The 26620-nt window shown below is 57.6% G+C and overlaps 2 protein-coding genes across 19 annotated transcripts; one reads left to right on the top strand and one right to left on the bottom strand.

Annotated features, from left to right (window-relative positions):
- The first annotated feature begins 1731 nt into the window (after nt 1-1731).
- CORO6 (coronin 6) lies at nt 1732-10435 on the top strand. 11 transcript variants are annotated; one of them, XR_011423392.1, is made up of 12 exons: nt 2050-2590; nt 3738-3998; nt 5435-5557; nt 6017-6146; nt 6248-6429; nt 7043-7162; nt 7562-7940; nt 8122-8226; nt 8315-8460; nt 8825-8882; nt 8991-9221; nt 9316-10435. XR_011423392.1 is itself a non-coding variant. In XM_023653160.2 (12 exons), the coding sequence occupies exons 2-12, from the start codon at nt 3801-3803 to the stop codon at nt 9436-9438; spliced, it is 1536 nt and encodes a 511-aa protein (XP_023508928.1). In that variant the 5' UTR covers nt 2050-2590; nt 3738-3800; the 3' UTR covers nt 9439-10435. The 11 variants fall into 11 exon arrangements, 9 of the variants coding, with proteins under 9 accessions (XP_023508930.1, XP_023508928.1, XP_023508927.1 ...); XR_011423393.1 differs by having other exon boundaries at nt 9313-10435; XM_023653160.2 differs by having other exon boundaries at nt 7562-7681.
- On the bottom strand, nt 10436-26620 carry ANKRD13B (ankyrin repeat domain 13B). Of its 8 annotated transcripts, none has more exons than XR_002811642.2 (16): nt 26354-26492; nt 23175-23331; nt 17304-17439; nt 17053-17177; nt 16921-16966; nt 16140-16283; nt 15860-16049; nt 15716-15782; nt 14560-14641; nt 13704-13768; nt 13342-13472; nt 13059-13161; nt 12774-12926; nt 12481-12644; nt 12329-12405; nt 10436-11824 (listed from the first exon to the last, which is right to left on the bottom strand). XR_002811642.2 is itself a non-coding variant. In XM_070227793.1 (16 exons), exons 2-16 carry the CDS (start codon nt 23304-23306, stop codon nt 11294-11296), a joined length of 2241 nt encoding a protein of 746 aa, XP_070083894.1. In that variant the 5' UTR covers nt 23307-23331; nt 26354-26566; the 3' UTR covers nt 10436-11293. The 8 variants fall into 8 exon arrangements, 6 of the variants coding, with proteins under 6 accessions (XP_070083894.1, XP_023508922.1, XP_070083896.1 ...); XM_070227793.1 differs by having other exon boundaries at nt 10436-11864; nt 13059-13216; nt 26354-26566; XM_023653154.2 differs by having other exon boundaries at nt 13059-13216; nt 26354-26566.

The following is a 26620-nucleotide window of genomic DNA, read 5'->3' as shown; positions in this document are numbered from 1 at the left end:
CAAAACAATTTGCTGAAGTTTCCAGAGAAAACACTGCCTTGAACTAAATGAAGTCGGCCTGCTTCATTCTGAGTCATCCATACCAAGTGGGAGGGACACCCCTCTGGTCTCCAGGTGGAGTGCCAGAGTGCATGATGGTGAAGGCAAGGTCATTTCACAAAATACTCTAGGGGTGCCTGGAGTCCCTGATCAGTCTAGATAAGCTCAGTCTTGGCACTCTAGCCAAAGCAAATAGACCACCATGCCACCTCTTCCAGAAAATAGCTAAAGGAAATCCATGCCTGTCTTCCATGGATTGCAGTTCAGAGGCTAGCTAACAGTTCAAAGAGGTAACAGCAAGGGAAAGCACCAAGTCCAAGTGGCTTCTTCCCCTGATTGGTTCTCTGTGCCTTGGCTGCGCCCACCCACAGCTCTGCCAGGCCTTGGCAGCCTGAAGAAGGCCAGAGGGCAGGGCTGAGGCAGGCCAGGTCCAAGCAATACCTGTGAATCCCTGGTCCTGTACCTGGAGAGCACACCCCCAAGCCCCCACCCCCAGATAATGGAACTGAAGGCAGGATGGAGTGAAAGATTACTGACACCTAGTCTCAGACCCTTCCCTCTAGAAGGGAGTGCCTAGCTCTCTTTAAAGAGGAGGAAAGGAGAGGGAGAAGAAAAGATGCCATTTCAGGATAGGAGGCAGCATATCAAATCCCTTCTCTGCCAACAAATGGTGCAGAGTTGGAAAGAATCTGACCCAGCCCGCTTCATTTTACAGCCTAGAGAGCTGCAAAAATAGAGTGATAGAGCCAGGGTTGGAACTCTAGTTTTCTAATTAGTCCAGGCATCCTTTCCTCTGTGCCACAAAGCATAACTCAGTATCAGCACTTGTGAGAGAAACTGGCACTGTCCTTCAAGGAGTGCATGGTGCTGAAACGCATGGACCTAGACACCAGACGACTTGGGTAAGAATCTCATCTTCACCAGCTACCAGTTGAGTGATGAATGAGCTACTTAACTTCTTTGTGCCTCAGTTTCCTCATCTGTAAAATAAGGATGATAACAGTACCCATCTCAGAAGGCTGTTATCAGAATGGAATTAATATGTGTAAAGCCCTTAGAACAGTATCTGGCACATAGTAAGTGTGGGCTATTGTTACTAAGGAGCAACTGAGTCACTCAGGTCTTTCCCTCCTAATCATGTGTCTGAAGTCTTTAGGTAAAAGGCAGATTCCTCATCTAAACTTATGGCCTCCCATGCCACAAATTATTTCTGGAGCACCTGTAACAGTTTCTGATTCTGTTCCCCTACAAGGCACTGAATACTTGGAATCTTCCTGAGAAACAAAGGGGCCTTCGAGGTTCCCACCACTTTCCCTCCCCTTTACCCCCAATGCTGACCTCTGCCCTCCAGAAGGCTGCGTTTCATTGATGCCCATGTGTGCCCTGTAGAGTGGGAAGTAATAACTGGCCTCCAGGGCCTTATGATCCAAAAGAAGAAATCCAGGCAGTGGGGAGGGCGCTGAGTAGACAGCACCTCTAGGGACTAGCTCTTCTTCACTGGCTGTATTTATCAAGGTCCTTTTTATCTCCCCCTTAACCTTGGTCAATACTCAGGTCCGCGGGTCCTGGCGGGGGTGGGTGCGGGGACTTCACTGGAAAAGTCAGGCACCCATTCAAACAAGGCCCAGAAGACTTCAGGAGTCAGGTTGGGCGTCTGAAATTTGATTGGCCAAAGACCTGTGCCGGCCGCTTCTCCTTGAACCTGGTGTTCCCAAGGGTTTAAAGTGGGTTCACTTTTCTCCCTGCCCCCCCACCAGTCTTCAGGCTGCTTTCTGACCTGCTCAATGGAATCCTCTCTAACGGGGTGAAATGACTAACACAGTGCCAGCGTTTTAGGTTCTCAAGTGGTCGCTATCGCTATTAACAACAATAACTAACATTTACAGCCCTCTGTCGAGTACCCTCGCAGCTGCCCTGTGCCATCCTAGGCCCTCATCCAAGGGCTGAGACTACTCCCCGAGAGCATCTTCCGGGACCTCTCCCCAGGAGCGTCTGGACGTGCAGTCCCGCAGCCCCGGCCGGACGGGAAGGGCTAAATTGGGAGTGCGATTGCAGCAGGAATGCGGCGCGGAGGCACCCGATCTTGCGCGGCTGTCGGCTCCCTCTCTCAGCGCCCAGCTCTGGGTCTGGGAACCTGGGCCTCCTCAGCCCACCGGGAGGCGCGGAGGGCGGGAAAGGAGAGCGCACACCCAGTGCGCACTGGCACAATTACTTTTCACGCTTCTCCCAGGCCGGCGGCCCAGCCGCACCGAGCCCGCACCGCTCGACTTTCCCGCCGCTGGAGGGGGCGGGGCAGCTCTAGTCCCGCCCCCTGGCTAGGCCCCGCCTCCGCAGGTTGATGGCAGCGGCAGCTGGGACTGCAGCGGCGCCCGGCCCCGGAGAGCCGCAAGCAGCGGCCCGAGCGCTCAGCCGAACACCCGGGCCCCAGACGCCGCCGACACCCGGAGAGGCAGTTCCGGCGCCCTGACGCCTCCCTGGGCCCCAGGCGCAACCCCAGCCCCCTCCGCAGAGGAGTCGCAGCGTGAGCGCCCCTCGGCCTGCTCAGGACCAGGTACCACCCCCGCCACCACCGCCACCCCTGCAGCCAGCGGAGCGGGCGGGGTCTCTGGAGGGGGCAGAGGTCTGCGCTCCCTCCCCCTGGCCGCCAAATTCTGTCCCGGCGGGGCTGACTTGGTGTCTATATTTGGCCGGACAGCGGCCCGCGCGCCCACAGGGCGCAGACACCTCGTCTCGCATAAACGCAATGCCGGGGCAGGAGGCGGAGGAGGGTGTGGGGAGGCCGGGCCTCAGGCCTGGGGCCGCAGAAGTGCCGTGAAGGGCACAGGGATGCCTGGGGCTGGGGAGGAGCAGGAGTCAGTGGCTGGAGCTTGGGAAAGCTCGGCGCGTCCTCTGGGGAAGAGCGCAGCGCAGGCCTGGCTGGAGAAAAGGAACCTTACCCTCCCCATTCCCTCAAATCTGGCCCTGGCCGGGCGTCAAGGACCCCACCCTAGGAGAGTTTAGTAGGAGAGAGGACCCAGAGGAGATGCAGTACCAAAGTAAGGCAGGCGAAAGCCAGAAGACCATGGTCAGGGCCTCTTGGAGAAAGCCAGTGCAGAGAGGAGTGGAAGGAGAAGAGATCCACCTTACACTGGTGTCCCCCAACAACATGGGAGGAAATTGATGAAAGCAGTAGCAGGAAGGACTCAGGTTAGCTGACAGTAGGAACTTCTTGGCAAATTTTTAGAAAAAAGCAAGACCCCATCTGCCTGAAGTATGCTAGAGATGAGGAGTGTAGGATGTTGGGGGGCAGCAGTCCTAGCCCCACAGCTGGCCTTGAGCCAAGGCCTCTGATTCTGAACAAGGTGCCTCTGGGAGATAAACCACTTCCGTGAAGAGATGCTCATCCAAGGCTGGCAGTGGGAGAGCAGCCTGGCGCTGAGGCTCCTCCCCAAACCACTTTAACTTCCAGAAAGCTTTCAGGCCCAGCCAGGCTCCAGTGTCGCTCCAGCCTGGGTCTCTAAGGAGAAGTCAGGCTCCAAATCCTAGCCCCTCGCATTAAGCAGCACTCTATAGGTGGCAAAGAATTTTTCCATACTTTAGTCATCTTGAAGAAAGCTCCCTGCTTCTAGGACCAGACTCTATATTAATTTATACCTGACTCCTGGCCAGATAACCTTTCTCACTTGCCCCCTGCCCCCTACTCTTCCTCCCTCCCACAGCTCACAGGACTAAGGACCAAAGGCATTTCTGGGCACTGAGATCCTCCCTCTCTGCCCCCAGACATGAGCCGGCGCGTGGTTCGGCAGAGCAAGTTCCGCCATGTGTTTGGGCAGGCAGCAAAGGCTGACCAGGCCTACGAGGACATCCGTGTGTCCAAGGTCACCTGGGACAGCTCCTTCTGTGCCGTCAACCCCAAATTCCTGGCCATTATTGTGGAGGCTGGAGGTGGAGGTGCCTTTATCGTCTTGCCTCTGGCCAAGGTGAGGGATGAGGGGAAACACGCAGGCGGGAGGACAATGGCTGTGGCCCCTGGGGACTCTTACAACAGCCTGTGTTCTCACGTAGTTCTGGTCCTCAATCAAGAGGGCAGTTTGTGTGGATTGGCTGCTCCCTGTCCCCAAGCCCTCAGGGACCAACCTGGAGGTCCCCTCACCCCTCCCAGAACAGCACCATCATGGTGGCCCGCACCCACTCCTAGTCCATCCTCTTCACACGGCACCCTGTTCCCAGGAGGGACCAGGAGGGAGTGATGGAGATAGCTGGGAAGCGGTGGAGCCAAGACCTGGCCAGATTCTGTTCCTCTCTCTCCTAATGCTGTACCCCCTCATGTTTTGGGTGTGGGGATCTCTCTCCTCAGCCCAGGGCAACCATTTGATTAAATCACACCCCAGAGCAGCACACTGAGAACAGGGTCAAGCTCTATCCAATGAGTCCCTGGCCACTTCTGCACTCTGGTTCTTGCAGTGAGGCAAAGGGCAGGGGGACCTGACACAGAAGGCCAGAGCCCTCCCTACCGAGGGATGAGGGCCAGGCAATGACCTCCACCTTCGCTAGTAGCCTTAAGCCCCTCAGCCATCTCCATGTCTAGGATGGCCACCCCAAAGCATGACCTTGACCTGGATTCTGCCCCTACACCTTGTTAGGTGAGGCCCCACAGGTGGCAGGGTCAGGAAGAGGCCTGACAATAGCTAGTGACTCACACCAGGACAATGCAGACACCATCCAAGGACACCATCCCAAGGGCTCGAATTTCAGCTGGAGCCACCTCCGCCCCCAGGACAAGTGCCATTCCAATGCCACCCGGCCACCCCTCTCTCCTACTACCTCGTCTGGGCCAATGCCAGCCCCAGGAAAGGCCTCAGAACCCCTACAAACAGCCCATAAAGACCAAAAATAGATGAGCCCTAGCACAGCTTGGGGGATAGCAGGCACCAGGAGTGCCTGCTGCTTGTGGTTCCAAGGTACAGCCAGTGACAAGGGGGAGATCTGCCAAGGGCGGCTAGGAAAGGGCTGTTGGGTACTGCGCTGCGTATTACCTCACCTTGACATCTTCCACCAGGGGCTTCCCATAGACATTCCAACTGGGGGAACAGGCCCAAGAACAGCCTCCTCCAAGCAGGTGTTTTTGGAAGAGCACTGGACTGCAAGTTCAAGTCTTGGCTCTACCTGTATCTTGCTGTGTGTCCTTGGTTAAGTCATCTTACCTCTCTGTGTCTAATTCCCGAATATTAAAAGACTTCAACTCTATCTGCTTTCAGTGAAGTACAGGAGGTAGGCTGGAGGGGTTGGAGATTCAGAGAGGGGTCTGCAAAGAGAAAACTGATGATGGAGAACTGAGATGTAAACAAATCCGCTGCCCACCCCAGAAAAAACACACAGGAGAGTGGCCCCACATCTCCCTCTCTGACCCCTCCAGACAGGGCGTGTGGATAAGAACTTCCCACTGGTCACTGGGCACACTGCCCCTGTGCTGGACATCGACTGGTGCCCACACAATGACAACGTCATCGCCAGTGCCTCAGATGACACCACCATCATGGTAGGAGCCAGGCGGATGCTGCTGGGCCGTTGGGCAGGGGAAGCAGGGAGGGCTGCCTCACCTGTGCTAGGGAAGGTGGTAGAGGAGCTGCTGGGTCCCAAGGCCCTGCCCTGCCCAGCTCCCAGGCTATTTTTAGCTACATGCTCACCCCCTCCCAGGATGCACTGCTTAGGACTAATTATAGCCGTGGCCAACTTGGGGCCTGAAGAGCAGGGGGCAGTGCTCTGAACTCTCCCTGCAGGGGTGAATAGGGAGGTCTCTGGAAAGCTGGCAGTGCCCCCTCCTGACTCCCAGCTGCTTCTGTCCCAGGCAGGCGCCATTACCTCTTGCCCTGCATTTGACCCTTTACCATTCAAGAGAGCCAGTAGGGTTGGGGGTGGGTGGGTAGGGGAGTTGTAGAGGGAAGGGACAAAGCCGGCTCCTCATCCCACCCACCCTACGTCTTTTCCTCCTACCCAGGTGTGGCAGATTCCAGACTATACCCCTGTGCGCAACATTACAGAACCCATCATCACACTGGAGGGCCACTCGAAGCGTGTGGGCATCCTCTCCTGGCACCCCACTGCCCGAAATGTCCTACTCAGTGCAGGTCTGGCAGCCTGGGGAGGGGTCCCTACTGTAGATGTGGGGGATAGAGGAGGGGTTTGGAAAGGTAAGGCGCAGGTGACGTTGCCTGGCCACTCTGGGCAGGTGGTGACAATGTGATCATCATCTGGAACGTGGGCACCGGGGAGGTGCTCCTGAGTCTCGACGACATGCACCCTGACGTCATCCACAGCGTGTGCTGGAACAGCAATGGGAGCCTGCTAGCCACCACCTGCAAGGACAAGACCCTGCGCATTATTGACCCCCGCAAGGGCCAGGTGGTGGCGGTGAGTGCCCGGTCTGGCCGCTCCCCAGCCTTTACTCCTGGGACCAGCTGTCAGGCCCCTGTCCCCGTAGTCCTCTGAGCCCCCGGTTCCAGTTCTCACCTCCTCCACCCTAACTGCAGAGACCAATCCTCCCCCTCCGTGTCTGGAACCACAGCTCCCTACCCTAAGGAAGCCCCCAGCTTTTCTTTGCCCCGCTCCTCTTCCCTCCCCACTCCCCCCCCCCTCCACCCCACGCATCTCAGAAACTCACAGGCGGGCTCCTCTATTTGTGAGTGAGGAGAGGAGAAGCTGCAAACCCTATTCTCCCCCACGAACCTGCATGAAACCTGAGCTCTCGGACCCCTTCTCCTCTCAGCCGGCACCCAGCGCCATCTCCCAGGGTCCGGGGCCTGTCGCTGGCTCACGGGCAGTTCCCTTTCCGCCCTAATTGACGCGCTGGGCAGGGATAGGGGGCACCTCTCGCGCTGGGTGCCCTGGGAGGGCGGCGGCGTCTGCCTCACTAGCCTCCGTCTAACGCGGGGTGCGGGGTGCGCGGGGCACGTGCATGTATGCGCCGAGTGCGCGCGTCGAGCGCGGCCGGGCAGGGGCTCTAACCCACTAACCCCGCGAGCAGGAGCGAGCCCGGCCTCACGAGGGCGCCCGCCCGCTGCGGGCGGTCTTCACCGCAGACGGGAAGCTACTCAGCACCGGCTTCAGCAGGATGAGTGAGCGGCAACTCGCGCTCTGGGACCCGGTAGGCCAGGCCGCGCCGGGCGCGCCGGGCGCGCGCGCTCGCTCCTTCGCTGGGTCAGCCAGGAGCGCCCTCCCAGGCCGTGGCCCGTGCCCAAGAGGGCTGAAGCGGAGCGGGGAGCTCCCGTCTGGGAAAAGCCTCGCTGCGACCCCGGGGAGCCAGCAGACGTCCCCTGCTCTAGGGATCAGCCTCTGAGGGCGCTTAAGGGCTCGGGATCTGGACGTTCTCCAGGCCTGGGGCCAGCCAAGGCCCCCCCAGGAAGCTGAGTACTTAGGCTCCCTTTTGTCTCCCTTCCCACCCTTGCGCCCCACACCCAAGTCAGCAAGCTGGTTGCTCAGCCCGCCAGGATCCTCAGGGCAGGCAGCGGGGTGACGCCTCTCCCTGTCTCCCCCCTACCCTCAGGAGAGGTTTGCGGCCCACGAGGGAATGAGGCCCATGCGGGCGGTCTTCACGCGCCAGGGTCATATCTTCACCACGGGCTTCACCCGCATGAGCCAGCGAGAGCTGGGCCTGTGGGACCCGGTAACGCAGCTGGAAGCTTGGGGTGTGTGCCCCGGGGACTGGCATCACGGGAGAGGGGCCAGGCGCCCCCCACCCGCAGGGCATGCCCACCTGGACAGGGCTGGAGGCTGCTGCCCCCTTTGCAGCACCTGCCATCCCCACACCCACCCCTCTGCCCAGTTTTGCTGCGTCGCCCGAAGGAGCCCACGCTGGCGCCCCCGCCTGGTGATGCCGAGTCCCTGGGGGTGGTTTGCTGTGACTGCATGCGGCGAAGCAGGGGGTATATGTGCGGGGGACTGGGAGCGATGTGTCCAGGGGCGGGGCCTGCAGTTCCGTTCACCAGAGCTGTCTTGGGAACGCATGGGGTTTGGGGCGGGCAGGAAGCGTTAAGGGGCTTCAGGGGATCCAGAAGTGGCACAGAGGACAGGTCAGGACTGGTCACGCCTCCTGTGCTCGGGCAGAACAACTTCGAGGAGCCAGTGGCACTGCAGGAGATGGACACAAGCAACGGGGTCCTACTGCCCTTCTACGATCCCGACTCCAGCATCGTCTACCTATGCGGCAAGGTGCTCGCGGCCGGGAGGCGAGAACAGGGGGCTGGACGAGATGTGGAGGGCCCCACCCAGCGGGTCTCTGAACCCACTGGTTTTGCAGGGCGACAGCAGCATTCGGTACTTTGAGATTACCGACGAACCACCCTTCGTGCACTACCTGAACACGTTCAGCAGCAAGGAGCCGCAGAGAGGCATGGGATTCATGCCCAAGCGGGGACTGGATGTCAGCAAGTGTGAGATCGCCAGGTCAGCAGCCTTTGTCCTTCCCACATACCTGCCTCTGTCCCCACTTCCCATCGGGGAAGACACCGGGGCTTCCCCATTAGCGTCATCCTTGGAAAAGAGAGCCTTGGGGAGGGGGTGTCCAACAGGCTTGTTTCCAGTGCCAGCCCCGGCGCTAACTAGCTTGACATTCTCTGAACTTAAGTTTTCTCATCTGTAAAATGATGATAAACACCCCATCAGAAGTGTTTTACCAGCCGAACCAATAATATGTTTAAAGTGCAATGCATGGTAGGCGCTCAGCAAGTGAGGGCCTCTCGCCCCTTGGTCCCAGGCAGAAGTTAAGGGGGTGGGAGCCTGCGGGGTTGCTGACCCCGCTCCCTTATAGGTTCTACAAGTTGCACGAAAGAAAGTGTGAACCCATCATCATGACTGTGCCCCGAAAGGTGAGGGGCCAGGAGAGAGGTTGGGCAGGGCTCCGAGGTGGGCGGAAGGGAGCGGAGCAGGCCCGGCACCCTGCTGACACTCGTCCTCCTGTCCCCCCAACCCCGCAGTCAGACTTGTTCCAGGACGACCTATATCCAGATACTCCGGGCCCCGAGCCGGCCCTAGAAGCGGACGAATGGCTCTCAGGCCAGGACGCCGAACCCGTGCTCATCTCGCTGAGGGACGGTTACGTGCCCCCCAAGCACCGCGAGCTCCGGGTCACCAAGCGCAACATCCTGGACGTGCGCCCACCCTCTGGGCCCCGCCGCAGCCAGTCGGCCAGCGACGCCCCCTTGTCGGTAAGATCCGACCTGGCTCCACCCAGCCGAGTCTACACATCCCCATACCGCCCCATGCCCGACACCGCCTCTTCTGTGCTCCGCGCCCCAGCAGCAGCACACCCTGGAGACGCTGCTGGAGGAGATCAAGGCCCTTCGCGAGCAGGTGCAGGCCCAGGAGCGGCGCATCACGGCTTTGGAGAACATGCTGTGCGAGCTGGTGGACGGCACGGACTAGCGCGGCGCGCCGGGGGGCAAGGCCGGGCCGGGCGCACGGTCTCGGCCCTGTCCCGACTTTTGGTCCGGAGCTCCGGACCCCGCCTCTCTGGGCTGGGGCCAGGGGCGGGACTGGGAAGGGAACTGCGCCCCTCGCGGGAGTCCTGGACGAACGGAGCGTCGCGGAGACTCGCGTCCGTCTGGCGCCCGCCAGGCTGTGTTCCTCATCCGGGACTCGGCAGGAGCTGGCCTTGGGAGGCCCGGGGTGACGAGGCCTCAGCAATGGTGCTGCACGGCGAGGCGGGGTTCCCTCTGTCCCCCAGCCAGGGCAGGGGAAGTGCTTAGTATTAGCGCGATGCTTGGGGATATTGGGGAGCTTGGGCTTGACCTCAAAGGGGTGGCGATTTGACGGGTCTCCCCAGCCTGGCTGGGGAAAATTACAACGCTTCTCCCTCTAATCAGCTCACTTGACTCCACCACCCCGAGTGGTAAACCGGACGTGCGTCACCTCAGTCCTCCAGACATACACAAGCCGTTGGCTGTAGAACCGGACCCCTTGGCTAAACCCAGCAGTCTATAGCAGAGGGCTCTTCTTTCCATCCGCAGGGGAGAGGGCGGCGTCCTCGCGGCACCCCCGCCGGAGAACTAACGAGAGAACTGGCATGAGGAAGCAGGTTCACACACTTCCTCTACACAGACACACACACAGACACACACAGCCCCTAGCCCTCTGCTGTGGCCTTGACTCTAGGAGGAAAACAACACGTACCGAATGAAATATCTTACTAAGCGCTCAGTCTGTGCCTCCTGCATGGGTGGGGGTGAAGGGTGGGGGTAAAACCCCCAGCCTCTGCAAATGCTACCTCCAGGCTCCCGGGGGGCCTGACGAATGCAACCCTGGGCTCAGGACCCGCCAGGCATCCTCTTACCTGGAGCCCTTTCCACACTGAGGTTCAGAAGGAACCTCCAACCCGCAGGTCTGTAGTGTTCTTCCCCAGTAAAGCTAGGTAGGAAAAGCCTCGGGTTTGAAGCCTCTTTTATTTGTGCCTCAGAATCAGTCTGGTGCCCCTGGCATCAGGGAAGGGGGTGAGAGGAACAGTTTCTCTTTGTTCTTTTCTTTCATCCTTTTTGTGTCCCTTCTGAGCCTCACTGGCTGAACCAGGAAGGCCAGTCCGAGAGAACCCGGACAAGGGTGTGCGGTGGGCCCCTGCCCCTGGCGGGGTCTGTGCTTCTCTGGGTGGGTGGGGTGGGGCAGGGGAGCGCCGGGGGTTAGCACCATTGGATGAAGGGTTTTAGAGTCAGCCCCTGGGTTGGGGCAAGTGGGACGCACAACCACAGAGGGCTAGCAGCAGCTGGTGGGAAGGGATGGGTGGTGGTGCCAGGGCCCTGGGCAACCCCTCTGTGTCCTGTCTAGTGTAGGGCCTAGTGCTTGCCCCCAGCCCAGTATTACCCCCATCCACAAAGACACCATGAGGGAGCCAGGCCTTGCCCAGGTCCGGGGGGCCACCTTGGGCACCCTCCCAGATCACAAAAACGTGGGATAGGGACTCCAAACCTCTGGCCGCCCAAAGAGAAGCTGGGACCACCCTGAGACCCGGGAGGGGTGTGGGGGCTGGGGGAACCGGGCACCCCGCTAAGTGCACTTGACGCTGAAATGCCGGGGTTGGGGAGGGGCTGGGCCCTTGACGTGCTGCTTCGTGTCTGGGACAAGCTGCAACACAGCACGTGGGGAGCTCAGCTGCCCCCCAGGGGTGAAGAGCGGAGATGCAAAGGCTTCACGGGCAGTGTCCTGGAGTGGGGTCAGTGAGCAGAAAGGAGGACCGGCCAGAAGGAGCAAGGGATGGGGACAGTGCTCCTGTAAGGACCCATCTCCCTCCTCAGGACCGCCTGGCTCCGCCCTTGGACAGGTCAGAGCCCAGGGAAGAGGAGTGGGGGTCAGGATACAGCAAAGCAGGGGGACCGGGCCGTGCCAGCTGCCTCCAGGGCCCTGGCCCGGAAAGGTACCCCGCGGCCGTGCCAAAGCCCTCCCCCTCTGGTGCCTGGGACGCCGCTAAGTCCCCGAGGCGGCCGCTCCAGTCTCCAGCCGCAGCTCGGCGGGCGCGCGGGCCGGGGCGGATCTGGCTCCCGGGCCGGGCACGCGTGGCGTGGCTGAGGGGCCCGGCAGTAGGCGCTACTGCTCCGTCAGCGACAGCCGCAGGATGCGCTCCAGCTCCTCCTCCTCCTGGCGCGCGCGCCGCCGCCGCTCCTCCTGCTCCTGCGCCGACAGCTCCATGGCCAGCCGCAGCTGCTCGTCGTAGCTCCGGAACGCGTGGCCGCCTGGGCCTGAGCCGGGGCTGGGCCGCGGGCTGGGGACCGTCGCCAGGGCGGCTGGGGGCGCGGGCTGGCGCTGCGGCGTGGGCGGGGTGCTCCTGGGGGCGGGTAAGATACGTCGCGGGCTCCGGGGCGCACCTGCCCATAAGCGGGGCCGGGAGACAGCGTGGAGGCCCCAGGACGGAGCGCCCCTCGCCACCCTCCAGTGGAGGCCATGAGTCCCGCGTCACCTCCCTGACTCCCAGCCTGTTGTGGCAGATCCCAGCCCCTACAAAACTCATCCTCCCAGTAGACGGCTGCCCAGAGTATGTGGGTATCTTCTAGAACCCCAGCCCCACACCCGGCTTGGTAAGGGTCTGACGACCAAGAGGCCTGGACCCTACTCCGTGGCCACTTTTGGAGAGCTGCTCACCCACCGAGTCAGGAAAGGGTGGTGGTAGAAGCCCTCTTGTTAACAGGGCACCACAGTTTCTCTGGGCCAAGAGGGGCTGCTCAGTTGGCACTGTCCTCACCCACTATGACAGTACTCTGTGCATATGTAGGGGCGTGGGGGGGAGGGAGATAGGCGTCTCCAAACTCTCTCAGGACTGGCAGGCACTGACCTGTCCTGTCGGCGACTCTCGCAGGACATGGGGTGAGTACCCGGCTTGCTGTTGGTTAGCGCCTCCCAGATGGTGACCTGGAGGGAGGGGGCGCGGGCCAGTTAGCTAGGACGGCCCACAGTCTGGAGGCCGGAGCGGCCACGGGGACGCACCTGGTCGTACTCACTGCCTGCCTCAAGCAGGCTCTGCTGGATGGCGAACTGCAGCAAGTCGTCATCGTCATCGCGGGTCGCCGCCTCCCGCTGGCCGCCCAGCACGCTGTAGCCGCGCGGGGCCTCGAACAAGGCGGGGGAAATCTCGCAGCCGCGGCACGAGGCTGAGGGTGCCGGGCTGGGGGTCAGACGGGGCCGGGCCCACCCCTTGGGCCTCCCCCCTGCCCCGGCGAGCGCTCTGCTGTGTAGGGGAGGGCAGGGGAGGGCGGGCTCGGAGAGGGGCAGCGGCTCACTCGTGGAACTGGAGCTGCTGACACTGGACGAGTCGCTGCCCGGAGAAGGGGTCTCGCTGCTGGGGCTGCCTCGCACCGACGGCACCGGCTCGTCGCAGCCATTGAGGTTCCCGAAGGTGATGCGGGCGTTGAGGATGTGGAAGATCGGGATTTCTGAGGATAAGGAAACCATCAGGCGCCACTACCCACCCCCTCACACCTTAGAACTCCCCCTTTACCTCATCTAAGCCCCACCCCCACCCCACCCCCAACTGGGGCTGAAAGGAAACGGCGGTGGGGTCTCACCAATCTTGACAGGGAAGCCTGGAGGCAGGCGCAGGGTAATGAAGTCCCGGAGCTTGGCGAAAAGCGCATTGCTGACGGCCATGAGGTCAATGATGGGGGCCACCTGCTCACACAGGGACAGGGGATGCTCCTCACACAGCCACAGCTTGGCCTTGAACCTGCCCCCACCAGATCCCAAGGGGTAAGGGACATTGTAGAAGCTATGGCCTCCCAGCACCTCTGGAGCCCCTGACCCCCTGCCCTGCCCGACCCAGCCCTCCCCAGCACCAGCAGGGGGCCTCACTTCTGTGTCTTGGTGGTCAGTTCCATGGGGCGGCCCATGTCACGGTTGCCAAGCTCAAAGTTGGGGTTGAAGTACTCTTCTGCGGTGATGGCAGTGGGGTTGGCTTGGCTCAGAGTCTGAGTGATCAGGGTCTGTACCACACGGGGAGGGGCCCAGGAGCCCTTCTCAGTTCCTGATGCCAGTCCAACCGTTTGGGATTCTGGGCCCCAGAGCTGTCCCCCCTGCTGCTGTGGAGCTGACGGGGCCTTGGGCATTGTGTAAAGGAGGTCCACACAGGCCACGCTAAGCAGGAGGCCTCCCAGGCCTCCTCCTGAGCCACATCCACACCCTTCCACATAGGGGAGCCCCTGGCACACACTCACCCCGTTTTGGGGGCCCCCATGCTGCTCAGCAATTCCCAGGAAGGACTGCAGAGGTGTCTTACAGCCTACAAGAAATGTGGCATCTCAGAGGACACTGCAGCCCTCAGAAGTGACAGCGCCTAAGACCTAGGGAGGAGGCTGGTTCCTGGGGGGGGGGGGGGGGGGGGGGGAGATTGCTCACTCACACCACACACCCAGAAACCTTCATCTGAAGGGGGTTCAGGACTCCAAGGGGCAGGGACCAGGGACACTATAAGCACAGCTTATAAAAGTAGGCCTGGAGCTCAGGAGAAACTTCCAAAAGTGTCACTCTCCAGGTTGGTGACACTGGACAAAAAATACCTGCGTTTGATAAGCAGTTTTGGGATATGCAGGTGTATGTGTGGGTTTTCCTTCAGGCACTTCCATATTAACGACTTCATTTTGTTCCCTTGTGAGGTAGGAGTTATGTCTTTCCACTCTAGACAGACTGACTGATGCCCAGAGAGTCAGATGTGGTATCAACAGGCACAGAGAATCAGTGGCAGGGCCCCCTGACTTTCTGCCTAGGGCATGTCCCACTAGACTAGAATGGCCAATAAATAGTATACACAGCATTTCTACTCCCTCCAAAATCCAATGCAGACATTAGTAATCAATTGTAGCATTCCTTCCCATTGAGCCCAAATGCCTTAGAATCTTCTTAGCAACACTCCAGGCAGCCACTATCAATCATTAGGATTTGGCACTTGAATTGAAACCGATTTGCCTAAATAAGCTATCCTGGCTCTCGCTAGGATGTCAGAGGAAATCCAATGGAGGCGCTCAAGTGGGAGCTCGTTCCTCACATCTCCCCGATCTACCTCGGCCTCATTACCTTTGACCTTGCCCTTGTGCTGTTCTGAAAGGTGCTCTGTCCGTGTCCGGGTGATGAGCTCCACGTTGGATGCCCCATATACCTGGAGACAGATAAGGAAAGGGCTCAAAGACAGCTCTGGTACCCCAACCCCCTGCCCCCAGAGGCACTATGAACACTTCTTGCAAGGAAGGTTGGGGAGCTGCTTGCTCCTGTTTACTCCAGGACTTTGGGCAAGTAAATATATGAAGTCATTCATTTGTTCTCTTATTCATTCAACAAACATTTTGTGAGGAGGCTTTATGTGCCAGGCACTGAGGCAGGCATCAGGGATAGAGTGGTGAACAAGCAAGGCCAAACATGATCCCTGCCCTCTTAAGGCTCACAGTTGAGTTGAAGAGACAAGAAAATGGACAGTTATAACACGGTGTGATACACGCTCAGGTAGGGGGAACACAGGGCTGGGGGAACAAAAAGCAGAGGCCTCCCTGGCCTCCAGAACCAGGGAAGGCCTCCAGGAAGAAACAACAAAACAGAACCTTGCAAGTGTTTGTTAGTCCCTTCATTCATCGGCGGCACCATGTGGTCCACATGGGCGATGTAGGGGTCCCAGAGTGACCAACACAGTCTTCTTAGGGGTAAGGGCCTGGCCTTGGAGTCAGGCAGCCACGGGCTGAACCTTGGCTCTGTCACTTACAGCTGGGCGACCTTGTGCAGGTCACTGAGCCACTCCAGGCCTCTGTTTCCTCATCGTAAAATGGGCCGATACCCTACTTCATGGAGTTGTTTGAGGATTAAATGCGATACCATGGAAAGAGCTCAATAAACATCTGTGAAGTGGGAATAATAATAGACCTACCTGAAAGGGTTGTTGTAAGGATTAAAGGAGCGTGTGTGTGTGTGTGTGTGTGATATACACACATATATATACATATATGCGTGTGCGTGTTGTATATACATACATAGATGCATATAAAATGCCAGAACAGTGCCTTGAATATGAATACAATATAATAAGTGCTCAATAAACTCGGGCCAGTCTCATCGGTTGCCTCTTAGTCTAGGCCCTTCCCTCCATGCCGCATTGCTTCTGCACCTCCAAGGCTGAGAAAGGGTGGTCAGGAAACCCCTGCCCAGCTCACTGTAGGCAAGAGCGTGGCCAGGTCTGTGGCCTCACCTTGGCTTCATACCCATTCACCATCTCCGTCTTCTCACTGCGCCAGCCCAGGATGCCAGTCTTGTTCCTGGGGAGGCAGGGTGGTCCAGGTAAGGGGGCGCCTCACTGGACTGGCTCCAGGCTATCAAGGCCATGCCCACTCACCTCTCAAAGGAAATGTTCTTAGTGTCGAGCTGTGTGGTGACGACGGGCGCGGTGAGCCGGCTCAGCACCTGCTCCTCGGTGGGCTGGGCCGCAGCCAGCAGGAGCTCGCGGTCCTGCCCGGCCAGTGCCAGAGTCTCCGTGTACACCACCCGGCGGTCATGGTCAATCTCCATGACCACGGCACTTGTGTCTGCCAGCCACGGAACAGCACAGGGCAGTCAGGGATGGCATGGGGCTGTCCCCAGCCTCCCTGCCCTGCCCCACCTCCCTCCTGCCTGACCTTGGCCCCTGAAGACAAAGCTGCGGTTCCCTCGCTGCCACGTCATGTGGTCAAAGCCCAGGAGCGTGGTGTCTACCCGTAGGTTCTGCCCACTCTTCCACACTTTGTAGGTGTCGCTAGGGCAGATCTTGGACACGAGGGGCACTAGACGGAAAGGAAGGCCAGAAGTGGCTTCAGTGTGCCTGGTCCACCCGACCTGGGCCACCTCAGGGTGTGGGGATCAGGGTCAGTGGTGTGGCGGGGAAGGGGTGAGGGAACTGGTGGGAGAGCAGCTCTCCCCCGCCTCCCCCTACACAACTGTAGACTACAGTCACTCAGGGGTGAGCAACCTGAGGCTGGGGACAGGCATGTGCAGCCATCACTAAGTCCCTAGCATCCACCGTTTGTTAATTTACTCACTCAATCTTTCATCAGTCCTCCAACAAATATTTACTGAACACCTACTGTGTGCCAGGCACTATTCCAGTCAGTGGGGACACAACACTGAACAAGACAGGACCCCTGCCCTCTTGGAGCTTACCTTCTAGCAAGGGGTGGCAGGTAACAAACAAACAAATGAGCAAACCATTACAAAGTGAAAGAAATAATAATAATGGAATCGAGACAGTGTCTGAGGCAGCGTGGAAAGGCCTAGTTGAGGAGGTGGCATTGAGCTGAGAACTAAACAATGAGAAGGAGCCACAGGAAGAGCTATGGGAAGGGTGCTCCAGGCAGGAGGGGCAGCAAGTGCAAAGGCCCTGAGGTGGGAGAGTGCCCAGTGAGGCCCCCCAGTGCCTCTTACCCCAGCTGGTGAACTCCCACTTCATCTCCACATAGAAGTCCTGGGCCTGGAGGATGAGAAGGAGAGTAGCTAAGCCTGCACTAGAGACAGGGTTCAAGGGCTACAGTGGGAGGCTAAGGGGCTGGCCCTCACCTTGCGCAGCTTCTCCAGGAGCACGGGGATGCCCGCCAGCCGCTTCACCACGCGCTGGTAGTCCCGGTACCGCAGCACCAGCTGCACCAGCTCCAGGTCCCGGGTACTCACAGCCTCCTGAAGCACTGGGGGAGGGGAAGGCAATGTCACAGCACGGGACCCTGCCACGGGCTCCCTTCAGCCAACCAGAGGAGGGACTCTGATGCTGGGGAGCCCCTGGCTGTGGGGCCAGGGTGAGCAGAGGTGCCCACCTGTCCAGCCGCTGCGATTCTCCCTGCCCACGTCTGCCCCGTGTGCCAGGAGCACACGGGCACACTCGAGGTGCCCCAGGGTGGTGGCTAGGTGCAGGGGAGTCCGCCCACGGGGATCCAGCTGCTCGATGTCCACCTGGAGAAGGAGGTGAGGACGGAGACCTTGTCACTTCTGAGGCAGCCTATCTGAGCCCGAGAGACTCCAACCAGGCAGCAACCACGTGGGTTCACCCCTCCAAGACCCAGTGGGCTGCCTGTGAAGAGGAAGCCTGGGGCCGAAGGATGGTCGAATGAGGCTGTTGGCCTAGGATGGCACCGGAGACAGGACCTAACCTAGGGGTCCAAGACCACACCTTCAGGAAGGGCCACCAATTTAGGTCATTGACATTACCAGTGAGTGAGGCTTAGCAAAAGTTGCAGCAATACAATGATAGGAATGAAAGAACATATTCATGGTACAACTTCAAACCCACATCCTGTGCCCGTGGGACGTGATGTATTAACATTTTTTACAAATGTTATAAAAAATAGCATGACTACATTGTATGAGATTTTTGTTGGGTGATAAAAGCATATGTTTGTTCAACATAAATATTTAAATATATTTCAGGAGGCTAGGACTTCTAGTTAATTTAATGAACTGACCACATGCACGTAACTCCTCTCCTTCCCAAGGCTTGATTAAAATGCCAGGAACAGGCTTCTACTCCAACCATGATGAGGTAACTGAAATACCCTTCTGCCATAAACAGAGAAAACTGTTGTTTCAAAATATATGAAATAACTGTTTTCAGACACTAGGCAACAAGTAGACCAGGACTGTGATCCCTGAAGTAAGAGAAACAAATGAGGTGGGCCCTGTGATTGCCTGGATTTCTACCTGGAGGAACATTCCAGACTGCAATTCAGGGAGGGGAATCCCCAGCAGAGTGTGTAGTCTACTGAGGGGTGGAGCACATAGAGACAGGGGATAAGGGAGGCTGACATAGCTACAAGTTGCAGGGCAGAGTTCCAGGAAGGAGGGAGCTATGCAAAAAAACAAAAAAGAGCTCCAGGAATCTGCATGGGGTACCTTTGCATCTTTGCTGAATGCTAAATCAACAAGACCAGGCAGAAAGAAGCAAAAAGCTGACAAATTCTCAGGGCTCACCCAGGGCAGGGACGCATTCAAGCTCCGACCTGCTGGAGTGGAGAGTGCTTGTTGTGTCCCCAGGGTATTCGACAGAGACCTGAGAAGGTCTCAGTAGGAGGGCTGAACTATCCCTGCAGAAAAGGCTCACCTAGACCCAATCTAATAAAGATGAAAAACTAACTCAAAAGGATCAAGCTGATTTGCCAGTAATTTAACTTAGTCTGCCAGAACAAAGCCTAACACTCTTTAAAGAAAGACAAAAAATCCAGATGCTTAACATCACAAGATTTACAATATCCAACATCCAGTTAAAAATTACTAGACATTTGGGGCCAGCCCGGTGGCATAGTGGTTAAGTTTGTGCTCCACTTTGGCAGCCCAGGGTTTACCAGTTCAGATCCCAGGCACGGACCTACACACCACTTATCAAGCCGTGCTGTGTGGGCATCCCACATATAAAGTAGAGGAAGATGGGCACGGCTGTATTTCAGGGCCAATCTTCCTCAGCAAAAAGAGGAGGATTGGTGGCAGATGTTAGCTTCGGACTACTCTTCCTCAAAAAAAAAAAAATTACTAGACATTTGGGGCCAGCCCAGTGGCATAGTGGTTAAGTTTGCGTGCTCTGCTTTGGTGGCCCTGGGTTCACAGGTTCAGATCCTGGGTGCTGACCTATACACCACTCATCAAGCCATGCTGTAGCAGCATCGCACATACAAAATAGGGGAAGATTAGCACAGACGTAAGCTCAGTGACAACCTTCCTCAAGCAAAAAGAGGAAGATCGGCAACAGACGTTAGCTCAGGGCCAATCCTTTTCACCAAAAAAGGAAAAAGAAATTACTAGACATGCAAAGAAGTAGGAAAATGTGACTCATAATTAGGAGAAAAGTCATTTAATAGAAACACATTATATTCAGAAATAATAAAGATGATGAATGGCTCGATATGCTCAGGAGTTTAAAGAAAAACAAGAATGCAATGTGGAAAGAAATGGGAGATAAGTACAATATCTGAAATGAAAAATTCATTGGATGGCATTAACAGAAGATTAGACACTACAGAATAAAAAAATCAGTGAACTTGAAGACATAGCAACAGAACTATACAAGCTGAAGCACAGAGGAGGAAAAAAGTACTAAAAACACATTCAAAGAGCCTCAGCAATCTGTGAGACACTATAAGGCATTCTGACATATGTGTAATTGTAGTCCCAGAGGATAGGGTAAGTAAGTGGGTAAAAGGAGACAAATTTAAAGAAATAATAGCCAAAATTTTTCCAAATTTGATATATATTAAAAAAAAAAAAAAACCTATCATAGTGGGTTGAATGGTGGTGCCCTTCAAAAATATAAGTATACATCCTAACGCCCAGAACCTACGAACGTGACCTGGATTCGGGACACTGACCTGAGGGTGAGGTCACGAGGCTGCAAACAGTGAAAGCCTGGTCCCTTCTCAGCCTCAGGTCCTCAACCACTGGCAGCCAGACTATGCACATCACTGCCCCATCCTACCGCTCGCAGGAGGTTGGAGAATTCTTCCTTGGAGAAACTAGAGGCACCAAAGACCTCTGTGTACAGACATTTGGGGATCCTACCACAGGCAGGCCAGCTTGCCACCCAATCATCTTACAGCGGCACTGTGCATCAGCAACTCCTCACCTCCATTCTTAGATTCGCCCCAACAGCCAAGGGTGACGGGATATTTGAGGAAAATCGCCAACTCGAAAGAGACCAAAACATGCAAATAGATGCTAAAAACCCAGAGGGAACACTGTCAATGCAGGAAACAGAAGAAAACTTTTTAGGGGGAAGATATCCTATGAAAAATATGAAAAAATAATTTACTTCATGAAACAAAGTGGGACATCATGACTGATGCGGGCTCGGCAAGCCAAGGAGTCGAAAGAAAGACTTCTTGGACTCTCAAGGTCTGGCAGTAGTGCTCTTTTATTCAGAGAATAGCATGGGGACAGGACCCATAGGCAGTGAAGAGCTGCAAACATGGGCTGAGGGTAGGGCTAAATTTATGCGGCATAGGTATGTGAGTTATCTCTTTACAAGACACTCTCCTCTTCCCCTCGCTTCCTTCACTCCAGCCGATCCTGGACAGCTGCATCTGCCCAGTCCTCCCACCACAGTAAACAGTACCTCAATTCACTCCCTTTTCAGGTGAAAAACGTTGGAACTGTTTTCCTCTCTTCCTCTCCTTTCACCTTCCAAATCTAATCCATCAGCAAAACCTGACCTTCAAAATAGATCCAGAGTCTTCTTAGTTTCCATCACCTCAGGCTACCATCCTGGGCGTCGGTAGCCACACCATCTCTCACCTGGTGTCCCCATGGCCTCCTCACTGGTCCCTTCACGCCTCTCTTGGCTCCTTAGATCTATTCTCCACATAGCCCATTGTGGGGACCATCATCCTGTGAAATGTTTGTCAGTCCTGACGCTTGTTACCTCAAAACCTTCTTGTGGCTTCCCATCCTGTTTAGAATAGAATCCGACAGCCCTGGACGACTCTTTGAACTCATGCGGCCTCCCACCTCTGCTCCAAATGCCACTCCCACACAGCGGCCTTCCCTGGAACCACCTTCTCCTGGATACCCTGGAGAGCCACTTCACTCAGATCACTGCTCAAATGTCACCTCCTTACAAAGAACTGCCCTGACAACCCATCTTAAATGACAGCTGCTATTTATCTATTTATTGCGCCTTATCCTGCTTTTAGTTCTTGTCCAACGTTAAATTGCTTGTTTGGTTTTTCATTGTCTCCCTCATCTAGCGGTAAGCCCCACAAAGGGAGGGTCCCTGTCCGTTCTCTTCAGTGCTATACCTCCAGTCCCTAGACAACGCCAGGCACATAACCGGTGCTTAAGAAATATTTGTCAAACAAACGCATAGATGACTATATTTAAGGGGCATGGGGGGGGAAGCAATAAAGTGTAAAACTGATAAACCAATAAATAGCTGTAGAAGTATGCTGTTTATAATTATGGAGGGAAATAACAAAACAGCCTAGAGTTCAAAGTGGTCGCCTCTGGGCAAAGAGATGGTGAGGTACGGACAGGAAGAGCGGGGACTGCTGCTTCTCGCTATAAGCCTTCTAGCCAAAGGTAAATATTTTAAAACATGAATCCGAACTCCTTTGTCAAAAATAAAATATTTTAAATAATTTAAATTATTCATATAACTTTTATAACTCTGTGCTGGCATTTCTCCATCTTTAAATATACTAGGAGCCTCAAAAGAAAAGTGAGCCTGGCCCCTGTGGCCCTCTGAGCCGGGCTTGGAGACGCGAGCCGCTGCCCTGCAGCTCCCCTACACCAGCTCCCCAGAGGAGGGGAGCACTGTTTACTCTTTGCCTATTATGAGTTGGCCTGGGCCCCTTGGGGTCTGTCCCCACTGGGGTCGTAAGCCCTGGGATGGGAGTGGTGGAGGATCCACAGACCCTGGGCTAGCTGGGGAAGTCAGGAGGAGGCCTTCCCAGGGGGCTGCAGATGAACCATCCATGCCTCCCACCAGCCCTGCCCCACATGCTGCTGCTGCTGCTGCTAACAAGGCCCCGGGGAGCTGGCAGGGCACCCCGCCCGGCCCCAGGGCGCCAGATGCTGCCTGCCACCTCCCCCTCAGGTGCCTCAGCTCTAGGTTCCAGAGAGATGCTGGCACTGCCTGCTGAGCAGGGGTGCCCCTCTCCACCCCCACTCCTCAGGAGCTCTCCCGACAGCCCTCCCTAGCGTCCCCAGGGCACTGCTGTTTTCCAGGGCCGAGGTGGGCCCTGCATACACCCAGCCAAGCCCCAGAGAAGAAGCTCCCCCATCCGCCCAAAGCAGAGCCTGCAGTGGAAGTGGCACCTTGCCCTGGGCCCAGGTGGGAGAATTCATTAACTTCCTCTGCAGCCATTTAATTGCTGGAATGAAAAGGTTTCCCATGAAACCCAACACCCAGGCTTCCTCCTGTAGAGAACGGAAACTCCGCACCCCAGCAGGCCTCAGCTGGAGTCAAAAGCAGGGGTCCTTCGAGCTTAGGAGCTGGGGCTCCCTGGGCAGAGCCTCCTTGCTGCCACTCAGGCACACACCTACACACACACACACACACACACAGGTACCATAAGGATACACACTCATACTCCTGCCTCCATACTCACAGTACATGTGCACCACTAAGTGTACAAGCACATGCACGCCCAGCTGCCCTCTGGTTCTGCAGGGGTCTACTCACGTATAACACACGTGTTCGTTGCCAGCACATTTGCACATGCATACCTCCTGAACCCACATGCACTAGTGGGGTATTTTTCAAGCTTTTTTAGCACTAGCAGAATCCTTTTGTAGGTAAAATCTTACAAGGACGTACCAAATGTACAGACTAAGCCTGGGGGCTGGAGAGGGAAGGCAAGGGGCCCAGAGGGTGGGGCCTCGCATACTAATAAGCCTTCTCTCCCTTCCCTGCCCTCCTCCCTCCTCCAGCCCCAGGGAGAACAGCCAGAGTCTGGTGTGGTCACTGGTCACTGCTTCTCAGCTCTTCCACCCGATGTGAGGTGTAGGGCCAGGTATGCCTGAGCTAAGGGGGAGAGAGGCAGGATGGTTCCCCAAGCTGAGGTGGGCAGGTGGGGGTAGCAGGCAGACTCTCCCTCCACCCGCCCCCTCCATCCTGCCCCATGTAGCCCCTCCCCCTCATCCCAGACACATTGATTTTTGGTTTCTGGGATTTGTGGATCTCTCTCCTGAGCTTCCCAACTCACCAGCTGTGGTGACAGCCCATACCCGGGACTGCCCACTTTAGGGAGAAAGGAGATCACAGGTGCTCCTGGACACAACAGGTACTGTGGGTGCGGCAGCCTCTGTCTGAGCATCCAGGGGCCCCACAATCCCATGTCATCTCTAGGTCAGAAGGAGGAACTGGGAAAAGGAGGAAGGAGGGCCATGGCGAGGTAGCCCCTGGGACCACAGTCTGGCCCCTCCAGAGTGCCTGTTGCCAGGGGAAGACTCCTGTCCCCCTCCGTCTTCCCACAGGGAGCTTTACAGTCTAACTTCCACCTCCCACCACAGGGAACACCAGGGACTCGTGACTCCAGAACCGGAGCCTCGCCAGCCAAGGGGGTAAGGGCACATCACTGGCCTACAACCCCCCGTCCTTCCCAACCTGGCAGGCACCTGAATGGCAGGAAGCAGGGCAGCAGCAACCTTTGTACTGTTGGGTGCCAGCTAGAGGTGGCCATGAAGCCTTCCTTTCCCCAAAAAACACCTGCTGAGCACTTCCCATCCACCCGCCACCCCCTGCTTCCCGCCCCCCAAAGAGCTACTGGGGGGCTGAGCAAAGCCCACGAACCTGCTCTGAAGCCTGCCATGCCATCCCCCTCCTCAGCTGGCCAGCATTGCCAAGCCTGCCCACGGGAGGGCCTCTGCGGGGCTTTCTTGGAAGGAAGAAGAGGCAGCTATGCCAAGCGAAGACCAGGGAAACCCAGCTGCTGTGTGCTTGAGGAAAGCCTGGCTGTTTGCTGTGACAGTTGGTGCCAAGAGGACCAGAGGTCAGGGACCCCCAGCTGCAATGCCTGGAGTCTAGGGGGTTTCATTACCATGTGAGGTGGCTGCCTCCAGGCCCCTCCCCTGCAGGAAATGGCTGGGTCGGGCGCCCTCAGCTCTCCCTGGGAACCCGATGCCCTGAGGACCGAGCAGTGCACATTTGGATGCAAACGTCAGTCTGGGTCAGTCCTGGAGTTGGGATACAGTCCGGGGCCCCTGCCACCGAGTCTGATTGGCATTCCCCTTCTTGCCACCCCCAGAGCCAAGGAGAGCACCGGCCTGACTCCTTTGTGGTTGAACAAGGGTTAACCACAGCCAGTGCCCTATATTCCTCCTGGCCTGGATCAGGGCAGGCGGTGTCCATTTTGAGGAGACACTAACACACCAGGGCAGGGGGACGGGAGGGTAGGGACAGGGGTGAACCTGGTGCCTGGTTTCTGTGGCAGCCTGAGGGGAGCACAGAGGAACACACTCAGCGGCCCCAACTGCCCCCACGTGCAGCAGGTTCCAGTGCTCCCCCCCTCAGCAAGATGGCTGCTGACCTGAGTACTAGCAATCCAAGAGGCCTGAGTGAACGGCCTTTTCTTCTAGGGCATTTTGCCTCTCTCCAATCTCTGCAAGAAACAGACCACCCACCTGGGCCAGGGAGTGCAACTGAGCCATTCTGGAGATTCAGCCACTAGCCTTCTGCCTAACGATCCTTCAACCAACCATCAACCATCCCATCGGAAAGTTCCTTAGATCAGACTCAAACCCTGCCGGCTGTAACCTCTCTCAGAGGCTCGTCTTCTTTTGCCCTCAGGGGAGGAAAGCAAAGAAGGGCCAGAAGAGAACGGGCTGTCTGTGTCTTGGCACCCTGCACATCACACTGAACCTCCCTGTTCACACTCGCATCACAACAATGGGGTGTCCTTGAGGGCAGGGGCTGTGCTTGGTTTGTTCATCTTTGTCCCCCAGGACCTACCACTCTGACCTCACTTCCTTTACCAGGCCTCTATGGCTGAAAACTACTTCCTTTATGATGGATAAACAGAGACACAGTCTGACGAGCAACTTGGAGCATCCTTGTGTAAGTGGAGGTAGAATGGACGTGGACACCCCGACCAGCCCAGAGGCTTGGAGGCTCAGGTCACCCCAACGTTTCCTGGGACTGCTATGCAGAGCTGGGTGCCGTGCTGGTCTGAGGGCTCAGCGGAGGACTTCAGAGACATACTCTGACCCTCACCTCACTCACTGTCTGGTGATGTCCTGCTCTCCACCTCACTCTTCCCTTGGGAAGCAGACAGCTCCTCAAACTGAACTTCCTGTGACTCAGGAAATGGCCCTAAAAAGGCATATTCCCAAAGGGGACAACTCCTGCGTGAACCACTCCCAGCCCATGACCCCAGGGTCTCAGACCTGGGCCAAGTCTGTGGGCTTCAATCTGAGCCAAACCAAGGCAGGCTGGGTCCAGCTCTGGCTCCTGCTTCTCCATTCTAGAGGGCGTTCTGTCCACGCTGTCCAAGCCACGAGTGCCTACCTGTGGCCTGGGGGCCAAGGGCAGAGTTGGGAGCTACCTGTGACCAGTGCCTGCCTTGGTCCTGAAGAAAGGCCAGGAGATCCCATCCCTTACCCGATCTTCTTGGAGGCCATCGCCCAGCCAAAGCTTGCTGACCCACCCGTTCTTACTGACTAGCAGGAACTAGGGAGCCCGCTCTGTGTGCAGAACCTCAAATCCTTCCCGAGGCCAGTGGCTAGGGGCCTCAGCGCCTAGAAGCCAGGACCCAGCACCAGAGGGCAGGAGAGCGCCTTTCAGCACCTGGACAAGGCCCTTCAGGGTTTCCCCAAGAGGGTCTCTCTCCCCTCTCCATTTCTGAGCCGCCGCTGGGGTCTGAGGGATGCAGGCACTCTGCCCAGTCTGAGCAAACAGATTAAGCGCTCACCATGAGGGTGGAGGGCACTGGGTGGGGCTGGCATGCCTGGGAGTGTCACAGCCTATTCTCTGATCCTTGACCTGTGACCCCCTCCTTACGCAGGCCTTGCCCACCTCCGCGCACTCACGCGGGAGGTGTCGCTGCTCGGCTGAGTGGGGCGGACTCTCCCACCACATGGAACACAGACCGAGCCGGCAGCCCCTCCCTGCAGCCCTCCCTGCCCCGGCAGAGGAGAGGCACAGAGTCCCCTACCCCAACCTGGGAGGGTCCGGAACACGTGTGGGCCGCCGGTCCGGGCAGGAGGGGAGCGGGCGGGGGCCGCTCCCATCACCCTCTCCCGGTCAACAAGCACAAAAGCTGCGGCTGCGAACAAAGAAGCGCTGCAAACTCGCTGGGAGGCGGGACAGCCCGCGCCGCGCCCCCTCCCCACGCCGGGCGGGCGTGCCCAGCCGTGGGGTCCCCGCGGCGCCCGACGGCGCTCTTACCTGGCCGGCGCGGACCTCTTTCTCCAGCTCGCGGTGGCGGTTGTGCCACACGAGGTAGTGCAGCGGGTACTTGCCCTCGGGCCCCTTCCTGGCGGAGGCGTTGGCGGGGATCATCGCCCGCTCCTCATGCCGGGGCCGCGGCGCCCGGCCCGGGAGGAGGGACGGCGCCGGAGCCGGGGCCCGGGGCCGCGGGGCGGGGGGCCGGCGCTGCCTGCTCGCAGGGCTGCGGCTCGGGCATGTGCGAGCGGCGCCGGCGGGCGGGGGCGG

The sequence above is a fragment of the Equus caballus genome, chromosome 11 (assembly GCF_041296265.1).
Source record: "Equus caballus isolate H_3958 breed thoroughbred chromosome 11, TB-T2T, whole genome shotgun sequence".
In the NCBI taxonomy this organism is placed as follows: domain Eukaryota; kingdom Metazoa; phylum Chordata; class Mammalia; order Perissodactyla; family Equidae; genus Equus; species Equus caballus.
This window is presented reverse-complemented; position numbering and strand designations above follow the sequence as displayed.